Source organism: Vigna radiata, chromosome 7 (assembly GCF_000741045.1).
Source record: "Vigna radiata var. radiata cultivar VC1973A chromosome 7, Vradiata_ver6, whole genome shotgun sequence".
NCBI classification, from domain to species: Eukaryota; Viridiplantae; Streptophyta; class Magnoliopsida; order Fabales; family Fabaceae; genus Vigna; species Vigna radiata.
In genome coordinates this window covers 43,752,900-43,764,940 of record NC_028357.1, presented here as the reverse complement: position 1 = coordinate 43,764,940, position 12,041 = coordinate 43,752,900, and the positions used below count along the sequence as shown (strand labels likewise).

At 28.9% G+C, this 12,041-nt stretch overlaps 1 protein-coding gene across 1 annotated transcript; it reads right to left on the bottom strand.

The window, feature by feature from the left end:
* Positions 1-5,996: 5,996 nt before the first annotated feature.
* LOC106765565 (protein ABHD17B) lies at positions 5,997-9,236 on the bottom strand. Its single transcript, XM_014650241.2, has 5 exons — positions 8,522-9,236; positions 8,155-8,191; positions 7,691-7,927; positions 7,551-7,598; positions 5,997-6,492 (listed from the first exon to the last, which is right to left on the bottom strand). Exons 1-5 carry the CDS (start codon positions 8,818-8,820, stop codon positions 6,238-6,240), a joined length of 876 nt encoding a protein of 291 aa, XP_014505727.1. The 5' UTR covers positions 8,821-9,236; the 3' UTR covers positions 5,997-6,237.
* Between the last annotated feature and the right edge of the window lie 2,805 nt (positions 9,237-12,041).

Sequence of the window (12,041 nt, the reverse complement as noted above, 5' to 3'; positions counted from 1 at the left end):
ATATATATATATATATATATATATATATATATATATATATATATATATATATATATATATATTAATTATAAAGACCGAAATGTTTATAGTGTTTCTCCTCTTGATTAAATATTTTTCTTTTCTCTTTTATAATTATATTTAAATGGTATATAATTAATTTTAGTGAATTAAACAGTTTTTAAGTATCACATTTAATTATTTTTATTTTTTTTAATATTTAATTTATTGTGACTATTTTATATGAAAATGTTTGAGTCATAATTTCAAATAAATTTTAGTTGTTTGGCTAATTTAATATCTATAAAGTTTTTTAAATCTGTAAGTGATTTTTTAAAAGATTTTTAATTAGGGAGAAATTGTATATATATGTGATTTGAATATAACTTAGGTATAAGAGATTGATACAAGTTTTAACCAAAAACTTTTAAGACATTAGGTTTATGGTCTTTTTTATATAATATTTAATTTTGTCTTTTCTATGTAAAACTTAAATTTATGTGGATTATTTTCAATAATCACCCCCACGTAAAGTGAATCCTTTTTATATGATATATTTTCTCCTAAGTTACTTTAATAATTATTGTTGCGGTTACCATTTTGTTATATTAAGTTGTTGTTGGATTATATTTTGTTGTTGTCTCAACAGTCTAAATTGATCACCTTCAGAATTTTGATACAATTGATAATTTTTTTTTTCTTTTTAAGATGAGTACTTCTCATCTTATTATATTTTTAATTATATAATTATTTTTTCGTGATTTCATTCAATGGTTATCAAATCATTCTTAATGCATGCACACATTTCATCTTTCTTTTACTTCTTTTAATATTTATATTTATTGTTTATTTTTAATTCTGTATAACACTATTTTTGGTGATTTTTTATATAATTATTTTTATTTAATGTTATGGTTAGAAATCTTAATTATCACCATCCAAAAAGTTCAAAAGATCGGATGTTTATATCTAAATTCAAATTATGTTTAGTTTAATCACTTTTCTCTATATCATTTTGTTCAAATGATGTTTTATAAAATCTATTAGAGTACGAGAAATGTATTTTCATTTGAATTTAGAATAAATTTGAAATATTTTTAAACGGATATTTTTCAAAAGTATTTTTTAACTTTATATTTTTGTTATATTGACGTTTGTAAAAAAGCGATAAATTTTATGTGTTGTTATCTAATTTCTTATTTAATATTCTAATTTAAAATTTATACAATTATAATTTTCTTTTAAATATTTGACTTGAAAAAAAAGAAAAGTATATAATTTTTATATTGAATTTTTGATAAGATTATGTTTTATTTATTTTAATTTTTAGTTTTTTTTGTTAAAATTAATTAATAAATATTGAAATAATAAAAATAACATATATATTCTTATTATTATTTGAGGATGAAGATGAGACATAATTTTTTTATCATTTGATAATAAGAATATAAAATGTGAATGTTGTTGATAAATATTTATTTTGGATGATGATGAAATAATGAAACTCTTCTTTACATTTTTTTTACACCCATACCGGTTAAGTGTTTTTTTTTTCATACAAATTACATTTTAAATGCTAATAAATAGTATAATAGTATTTTATTTAAAATTAATAATTTATAATTACAATATGAATCTTAAATTTTTGAAAATTTTATTCAATTTGAATAAATTAAAAATTAAGAATATGCATAATTAAAATATATTATAAACTAAATAGTATCTCAATTATATAAAGATAAGAAAGATGTCACTCCAATATATTTTATCTTTCTCTTTCAAAATCGGAATACTGTCTATCCTAACACTTCTATCCTACGTTTCGATTTGTAATTGAAGCATGGTGTGAGCGTAGGTCCACCTATTTTCTAATTGATACAAGACAAATTTCTCATTTCAAATTAAATTATTTCCTTTATTGTATCCAACATAGCAGGACCAATGTATCATCTATTAGCTATAGCTCCCAATTTGGGTATATTTTTATTAAAAATCACTAAATTAAATATAAGGCCATAATACAAATATTTTTTAATTTAATATAACGTTTAAATTAAACTAAATTAACTTTTTTTTTAGCTTTTGTTGCTATAAGATTGTTGCAAAATTATATAACTATATAGTTAGAAGCTTATAGTAATGAATTTGTTATGATATTTTGATAAATAAAACTGTAAGCATACGACTATATTTAAATATATGAGTTTAATTTGATTCTTGATTTTTAATATAAATGAAATCTATATATAAAAATTCCAAAAAGAAAAAGTTGAGGACTTTGTCCATTAAAGCATTTTCATAGTCTTAGACTCGTAGTTGTACCATACTGTCGTGGTGCATCAATTTTTTTATTCCAACCTGAGACATGAAAGGTGGCAATGGCACAATCTTACATGTTATGAATTTATTTTGAAGTAAAGAAAGAAATATAAAAACAAGTAATATGATTAATAGTTTCGATTTTTTTATTATTCAAAGTGTTTTTAAGAATAAAAATGTAATAAAGTATCGTAAGAAAGATGTTTAATGAAGAAACACAATCTTAATAAGATATAAGTCTAACTATACAAGGTATTAACACAATTTTTATCTAAAATTAGAGTAGTCAAAATGGATCACAATCCGCGAACCAATCTGGTTTAGTACGGATTCGGGCCGAATTGAGTTTGAAAAAATTAAATTTTTTTTATGCGGGTCAGATTTAAATCCGATTCATTTAAATCCGGCTCATGCGGGTTGAACTCGTGGTGGACCGAGTTTGCCTGTCAACCCACCTACCTAATTTTATTTTTTTAATTTATTATTTTATTTATGAAACCTTAAAAAATAAAATACTCTCTTCACTCACTGTGAATACCAAAAAAGTAATATCTGCTCTCACAAATCACAACTTGATCTCATAAAGGTGTTGTCACTCTCACTTCTTTACTGAAATTCTTCAAGGAGCAAGTTTTTTGTATGTTTTCTGTGTTTGTTTTTGGATGACATTTGAATTATATTGTAGTTTTTATTATTATTTTCAATTGTCTTCAGTTTAACGTCATTGTTTGGGAATGAAATTTGTTTAAATTTGAATTAGAAAGTTTGTAATTTTTTTATTTTAAAAAAGTTGTAATTAAATGGGCTAGTGAGCCAACCCGTTTACCCACCAACCCATGGTGGGTCAAGCCGGATTGAATTGACTCACTAAATGATTAAGCCGTGGTGAGCCGGACAGGGTCGAGCTGGGTTACCTGTTTTGACAGCTCTATCTAAAATATTAAAACAATAAATTGATAGGTATTAACTTTTATATAATATATTTTTTTTTACCCCGATGACACTTACATTCTTATCGTTACGTTTCGAAATAGATGAATAAGTTTTTAGGTGGAACAATGGAAGATAAGCATATTGGTTAGATGAGTGGTGTTTGTACATGAGAGTTTGTTAGAGGTGAAGAAATAAGAAGGAAGAGATGAAATATTTTGCATGAAGAAAGAAGAAAGGAGATGAATGGAAGAGATAAAGGTGGAAAGTGACGTATCAGTGTGTGATTGGTGGAGAAGGAGATTAGGAAGAAGACAATCCAAAACCCACTTCCTTTCTTTCTCATTATCATCATGCTGCCTCTCTCACTCTATAAATTAGACATTGCATCACCAAATTCCAAATGCTGGGGAGCACTAACATTATTTCCACCTTTTTCTCATAAAAGATATATACTGTTATAAAACATCATCCATTAACTATGTCGGATCCAACCTCTAAAGATTCACCTCTAAATTCCCCTATTATGCTACATTAATATCAAACTAATAAAATGCATACTTTTAAGTAATAAATAATTACTACTAAAACTATCTTGGAAGAGATTAAGAATACCTTAAAGACAAATAAGGTAAACCTTAGCTTGTACCATGAATAAACTCCTAAAGTGAAACTGAAGACTGTTTGATTCCACCATCTATTCATTTTAGTGGTTTGGGGAAAATAAGGACAGTCCTTTAAGCATAGTTGATCATGTATATATCCACAAGCTTTGATGTGAGATCATTATGACATACTTTCTTATTTGCAAACATAATTAAAAAGATAAGGATGAAGCTGTAACTTATTTCAATAATATATAAGAGAGATTTAAACATCTTAAAGGAAGTAAAATTATTTAGAAGAGTTAAAGGTTTGAGTATAAAAATATATATGGAATTTAACATATGGATGACGATATTTTGACAACACTTTTTGACAATTTTTTTGACAATAAGACATATGTTATCATTTTATTAGTCTTTTTAAATTTACATTTAAAAAATATTTAAAACGAACCAATCATAAACTATAAACTATCACGTATGTGTTGTCAAAAAATTATTAAAAAAGTGTCGTTAAAGGAAATTTTTCTTTTAAGATATGTATGGTTCAAGTTTTATGTGAAAAGAATGACAAGATCATCTATGTTTGTCTCTAAAAGGAGTGAATAAAGAAAAGAGAATTTGCTAGGTTACCTACAGCTATCATCTATTCCAATATGTTGAGAAAAGTCAAATAACATTCACAAAATTACTATTTTACTCCTAATATTGATAAAATATTCCATTATACACTATGGATGAACTATGTCTCAATCCCTTTTAATTAACTTCTTCCATGAATATACCAATAATATTTACATTTAGTAAGAATGTATTTTCAAAAATAGTAACAGTAATTTATTAGTGAGAATAAATTAACAAAAATTAACTTTAGTAGTAAATCATAATGATAATAATTTTTTGTTTCTCTAGTAAAAGCATGTTAGAGTTTAGTTAACATCTGGTAAATCATGATTTGAACAAAAGTTGCAAAACTTGCTTTCATACGAAACTTTCTTACGGAGAATCTCTTTTGATAGGAAAAAGGCTTTCTTTCGTAATATAACCCGAGGAACATGTCAAACTTTTTGGGGCAATTTCTTCCTGTGTCTCAAAAGAACTTTTTATTTTAACTTTTTTTTTTAATTTTACAATTTAGAAGTTATTTAACACTTAAAATCCAAAATTTATATAATTTAAAAGTAAAAAACCACTTCTTAAAATTAAAGGGAGTGAAAAGAAATAATATTTGAATTGTACAATATAAAAATTATTTAATTTTCAGATTGTCTTGTAAGTAACTTTTGGCTTTCATATTATATAATTCGAAAGTCTTCTTAAGAAAAATAGCTTCTGGATGATAATTCAAAAGTTATTTTTATTTTCCGAATAACAGTCTAAAATGAACAAAATGGGATTTCTTTTATATGGGAGTGCATGAAGAAATATATGAAGGTGCGTGAAGAAGTAGCCTTCTTAGAGCTTGTACTAGTTCCTTTTGTGTTCTCTAGCTTAACAGAAAAAAAAATGCCTTTACCAATATTTGAAAAAGACAAAATATTAAAAAACGTACTTAAAATTAATATTAATATATAATTTAAAACTATTTGGAGTAAAAATTAAAGTATTGTGAATATACACAATTAATTAGAAATAATTATGATTTAACTTTTGAGGATAAGTTAAAAAAATGTCTTTATAAGGAAAAAAATATTAAAACATTTAATCACTTTTAAGAGGATAAACTCCACTTTAATGTATAAGGATGACTTCAGTATGAATGATAGGCATTGCTTTGAAGTTTAAGAAACTACATGATTGAAATACCAAATTCACTCCAGCAATATGCCTTTTTTTACAAGCCAAAGTACAACTGATTGATTATGTCGTATTATGAATTTCATAATAAACGTGCTGCATTTGAGACTGACAAACACTAGCTGTCAAGTACTTTGATAAACAATCGACAAACATAGTACTTAAAATAGGTAGGAAATGTATGTACCTTATATTTAAACATGTTTTTAAACTACTAATATACCAAGAAAAACAGAACATGCATTACATGTTCTATGGCTTCAAATTCCACGGCACATAAAAAATAATACTGGTTTCAAAACCTTACGACAGCGCATGATAAGGTATTTGATGATTATAATGACATAGTAGTGGAAATAATAACATTGTTTTCTTCAGAGAATGGTCTTGGCCTGTACACAAACTCAACAACTTTGGCAGATTTGGATCAGAAACATCATTTTTCAGTAGGGGTTAGGGTCTTAGACATCCTTAAATTCTAGTTAACTGAGCAGTTGCCAAATCATGAACCAAAGTAGCATGCATGGCAACTAAGGCACTATTGAACAAACCATGACTCTGATTCCTTACATCCAAAACCTCAAAACTATCAAACAAATCTTAAGCATTTGTTATGTCTGGATTCAGTAATACTAGGATTTTGAGAGAGCTGTTTGCTTGACTGTTTTGTGAGTGCGAGTTTCTCCATTGCATTTATGAACTTGCGCAAGTATTTGATGTATTCTGGGAATGTTTCAAGGTTGCAATGACCACCACCCTTTACCCACAAGGGATCATATTTTTCCTTTGACAGTTCCCATAATCGCTTGCCGTGAGACCAATCAACAATATCATCATTTGTTCCCTGCACAGAATCCCATTAGAAGACACAAAACTATGAATTATGTTAATTCATCAAAAGATGGCATTACAAGAAGACAAAATATCCATGCCAGCTAAGCTGTTTTGCATGGATTATGGACTTTTGGAGAACTGAATTCGTGAACAATGGCTTATGGCAGATCTAAGTAACATAGAAGTTGCAGAAAACAATCATGAGTTCTAAACGATATCTAATTTTCTTACTCTTCAACTGTCTCTATTTCTATTACAACACCAACAAAGTTCAGTTACCTTTTCTATCAATATAAACAACAGAAAGGGGATGTGTAGAAAAGTAGAAATACCAAATATTTGTTAAATTTTGTAGTAGTCCTCGTCAGGACAACAGGTGCAGGGTATTTCCAGGTTCTATATTAGTGGGGAACAACCAGCACGGCATTCTCAAAAAGTAACAGATCATAGACATCATGAAAGAAGAATTTGGAAAAAGGACATTACATTTAGTATATATAGCTATGTTTAGATGGATACAATACTGGTAAGTAACACAATGCATGCTGACATCTCTTAGTAGCCTTATCATAAAATGTAATCACAATATGAAGTTGTTGAACATGCACATCTTATTGAACATCATTTACCCATTTTATGTCTGTCTTGGGAGTGTTGATTGCTCTTGTAAATTCAAGTCAACGTGCAAAATAGAGTAATACAAATAAAATAGGGAGTTATATCAAGTGTTGTCTGGTGTTGTTCCAAATTTTGCTCCAAAATCTATTGCGCTTTGCATCAATAATTAATCTGCTTTATTTCTTTTCAGAAGCTGAAGAAACTGATAAAAGAATTTACCATATGGGTAGCATAATCAAAGAGTTTCTTAGAACAGATTGAAAGAATGATTCAATAACGCAAAAACAAACATGCCTAAACATATGAACAAACTCATTAGCAGAGTTAGGAAAAGGAGATAGAAAATCATTTGAGAATAGAAGCTCAGAAAAGTTGTTGATCAGTTTTGAGGACGAATAGAAATAGAAGAGCAGAAGGTGATTAAAAACATGGATGGAAATAGATACTTACATGTATAACAAACACTGGACAGTTGACATGTCGAATTTTGTCTATATTCTGAAACGTAAAAAGAGAATTTTGTAACTACAAAGCTCAGCAGAAAATATTAGAGTAGAGTCATCAGAATTATGAACACAGGCAAAACTCACTTTAAATATGTCAAACCAAAATGTCATCTTGACAGGGTACAGGACCCTTATCCCTGAAAGTATGGCACTGTGAAGAACAACACCTCTCAACTTCTGCAACTTAGAAGCCAAGTGCAGTGTGGGCCCACTTCCAACCGATTGACCGTACAAAATCAATTCTTCTTGCTTAATTCCATATTCACGCTTCAAACAATGATATACAGCTTCTATGTCGTAATACGTGTTGAACTCAGATGGCTGCCACAGTTGAAAAGTAGCAAAAACATCAGTGAGAATAGCAGCAGATTCATTTGCAGAAAAACAATTCAAATGGAATTTTTATAACCTTCAAGCATATACACTATCTTATATGGAAATAAACCAAAGCCCCAAGAAACTTTATTTGGAAACAGAGAACAACCACCACACACACAAAAAAATAAAATAAATAAAAAAAACAGAAGAGGAAACAAGCCATCACATACCTTACCCGTAGATGCTCCATATCCTGAATAGTCATAACTGCAAACATAAAACAAAGTTGAAACAAAATTCAGAAAGAGCTTCTGTTCACACTCCAGAATGTTTTCTTAAATAGAACCTTACATAAGTTGTCAAATCAAAGCAAAATAAATATTAAAAAAAATACATTTACTTTTATGGAAGTGAAGCAAGTATCTGTATTACTATGCACGAGCTTACATACAGAGTAAAAGAACAAGAAGTTTTGCTCAAGATTAAGACACAGATAACAAAGCAGCTAAACAGACACTGATATAAAAAAGATTTCTCCATTGAAAACGAAAACAGAAGAAATTAGAGGCATGGAAGAAAGGGGTGATTTTGGTTGACCTCATGATGTTGACACGCAGGTGAGCTCTGAGCTCGATGAAGAGGTCGTGCATCTGACCCAAGTCAGCGGCATTACCGTGAGAATACAAGAAAGTGAAACGGGCAAAAGGGTGTTTCCAGAAGGTGGCAACGATCTTGTTGCCACCCTTAGTGTCGAGAATGTGGGCGTCCACGTTTTTGTCGGCGGTGACACCCGACAGCACCACTCTCCCATCTCCCTCTCTGCAAACGTCGTACGTCGGTGGCTCTGGCGGGAAAAACGCGAATTTGGCAGCCACTGTTCCTGTCACATTGCCCATTTAACGTTGGAGCGCGCAAACTGAAACCCACTTCAGCATGAACCAACCCAACACAGAAATGGTGATTTGGCTTTCTGGGCACTTCTTGTTTCCCTTATTTTGTGTGTGGGAATGAGAAAAAAAATAAAAAATAAAAATAGTTTTTTTAAACAAAAGGTGTGTTTGTTTGAGTTTAGTCTTTAAAAATTGATTGTTTTTTTAAGGAAGAGAGGAAGAGAGGAAGAAGAGGATGTTGTGTTGTGTTATGGAAAGGTGTTGTTGAAGTTGGAAGTGGGTTGTGATATGAGGAAAGTGAAGAATGGCAGAAAATAGATCCAACCTAAGCGGGTGAGCTGGAAGTGCTGCTGGGCAGGACCATTCATCTTTTCTTTCTTCTCTCTCTCACCCTTTCACCTATCTCAAATACAATTATCACACAACAAATCAATTAATTCCTTAAATGCTTAAACATCTTTTACTGATTTTTAATTTGCTTTCTATAATTTATTTTTCAAAAATTCATGGTTTTTGTGTTTGTAAAAAGCATGTGATGATTATTCATTCTAGATCATAAAAACAAGTACAACTGATTCTATATTTTAATCTTTTTAATCCATAACTTTTATGTATGAAATGAGTTAAGGAGTAGTTTTTGATGATAGGAAAATGGAAAGACAGAAGATGAAAAAAGAATTACAATGGTCCTTTCTGCTTTCTTTTTTTCATTTAAGACTGAACAAATTTTAAATAATATATAATCAATTTTGTCTTGAGTATCTCTAAATATATTTTCATTTTATTTAAGTATCTTCTATTATTAATGTCAATCATGATGTCGGATTTTATAAGTTAAAAACACTTGTGATTCAATCTTGGATAGAGATATATAACAACTTATTTTATAAGTCTATTTTGAAACAGGGTAACAGACATTAATTAATTGAAAGTTTACTACAAATTTTAAATATCTTGTAATGATCATAATGAACTGTGTTATGATATATTGATTGGTGCACTGTACAATGATGCCGTCTAACTGAAGTAGGTAACCTCTTATCCAGAGACTCTAATGAAAAGACAAACTTACCCTTCAAAGATTATGATTCAAAAAGAATTTGGGTCCATATCATTTACAACAATGCAGATGACGTAAGACTAAATAAAATATATATATATTTTCTATTTAATAATATAAAAGATTAACCACTAATAAAAGACTATATAAAAAATTATTATCTTCAATTCAAAATCTTAATAGATTAAATTTGTAATATATTACTAAATTTTATTTTTATCAGTTTTGCTCCTTGTTATACATTAGTTACAGCATTTTTCCATGATTCTCCTACTTAAATATCTTAGCTATTTTCTAAAGTTGTGTCAACAGCTTAACATGATTCTTGTGACAAACTGGGAACATTACAAAGTCGTAAATTTGAGTGTCTAAAACAGCTTACGTTAGTATACCAGAAAAAAAATTATAGTTGGAACATTCTCCAATTGTATAACATTTTTATTTTATTTTTATGAACAGGTAAGAATAATATACATGTAGCACTAAATAATTACATAAATTTATTTAAATATAGTCTTTGTTGGTTTGCTTGTTTAATCTGAAAACAGTGTGCAATTTGTGGTTAAAAAGAGGATATAGAAAGAAAGATGAAGACGTAAGAGTACAGAGTCATAGAGGGTCTAGATTCGGTCAAAGGTAGCAGAGGATCTTCAAATAAAGAGGGCCAACTGTGACAGAAGAAGGGGTCAAACATGTCAGAGTAGACATTCTATGTTTATCTTTTGCTTTTCAGAAATATACAATTTGTTCTCTTCACAAACACCTTTTTTTTTTCAATTATATTATGAACTCCTCTCTTTAGATTCTTCTGGGTCATGGTTTTTAATATCTCTCATGTTGTTTTATAAAGATTCAGCAATGTCATGTTGAATTGTGAAGATGAAAGATTAGGTAACAGTAATGTCCAAAATTACAAAAAGTATAAATTTTTTTACTCTGAATCTGTTGCTTTCGTTAAAATGGACTAACTTATAATAGTGTATAATGCTTTGAGGCAGAAAAGTGTGGTTTTACTTTGAACATATCTTTAAGACATGAGAATTTTACTTTTCAACCATATGTGTGTACTTTGATTAGTTGACAATAATTTATTTGTTTTTTAGTTGATTGTTAATTATTTCTCAGTTGTGCATTATTGGACAAACTTTAAATATTTATTATGAAAAATGTTATCTATTGAAATTGGATAACTTTCAAAATCCCCAAGAAAAAGGAAGAAAATTTGACCAAATTCTTGATATGTTGTTTCATAATGACCAAGCTAATCCTTTTTATGGTAACTTTCTACATGCTGTTAGAAAACTGCTTTGACATAATGAGCATGTTCTATATTTACTCCTTGATAAATTATGGCATTATTATTATTATTATTATTATTATTATTATTATGAGCAGTTCATGTTCAAAAAGGTACAAAAAGCTGAATGGTTTTGTTTGTCAACAATTACTCAACCATGTTCATCCATTTAAAGTATTTTTTGAAAATTGAAGGATTCGAATGCACTGTCCATAGCTAGAAAATCATGCAGCTCTGCCTCAATTAATATTCATTTAAGCTTGGAACAGTTAGACATACGCAGACCTATATTTTTCTCTCTTAAGCTTGAGATAGAATTTCAGTGATTGTCCCTATAAAAGGCTATCGTGCCAACTCTAAAACTGATGAAACAAAATATGATGTACCAAATTCAGAATCTTAATTGCAGTAATCTAATTATGAGGATGAGGAAGCAAAGTAAAGTACGCATTTAGTATGGTGTCAGGAAGTTGCAAGTTTTAACCCTATCTAGAAAGACCTTAGGCTAAGTTGGAAAATAAATGAGTTGTCAAAGAAATACAAATATTAAATGGACCAAAATGTTGGCTTTACGGTAGAAAAACTAGAGAAACTTAATTGACTAATCTTTAAGAGGAGGGGCCTCTGGGGAAGAAAAGTAGGAATCCTAATAAATGAAGGAATGATGTTAATGGTATATCAAAATTGATGAAGAGAAACATGTTGAGATCAATGAATCAGAGTTCTCTATCAAATTATGTATGGACACTAAAATAAGGCCAATAGGGTGGGGTATTTGCTGTCATGTTCACCACACAATTATAAAATGGTGCCCCCAGATTTACAATAAAGTTAATAGCAATTTTTAGCAGGGTCAGAATCAACTCAATG

What these genes read in the sequence shown, in the direction of transcription:
- LOC106765565 (XM_014650241.2), bottom strand. Translation starts at nt 8,820, where the DNA reads ATGGGCAATGTGACAGGAACAGTGGCTGCCAAATTCGCGTTTTTCCCG. An exon ending in ATGGAGCATCTACGGGTAAG is followed by an intron (nt 7,928 to 8,154) that starts GTATGTGATGGC and finishes CAACTGTGGCAG; the next exon opens with CCATCTGAGTTCAACACGTA. An exon ending in TTTGGTTTGACATATTTAAA is followed by an intron (nt 7,599 to 7,690) that starts GTGAGTTTTGCC and finishes TTTACGTTTCAG; the next exon opens with AATATAGACAAAATTCGACA.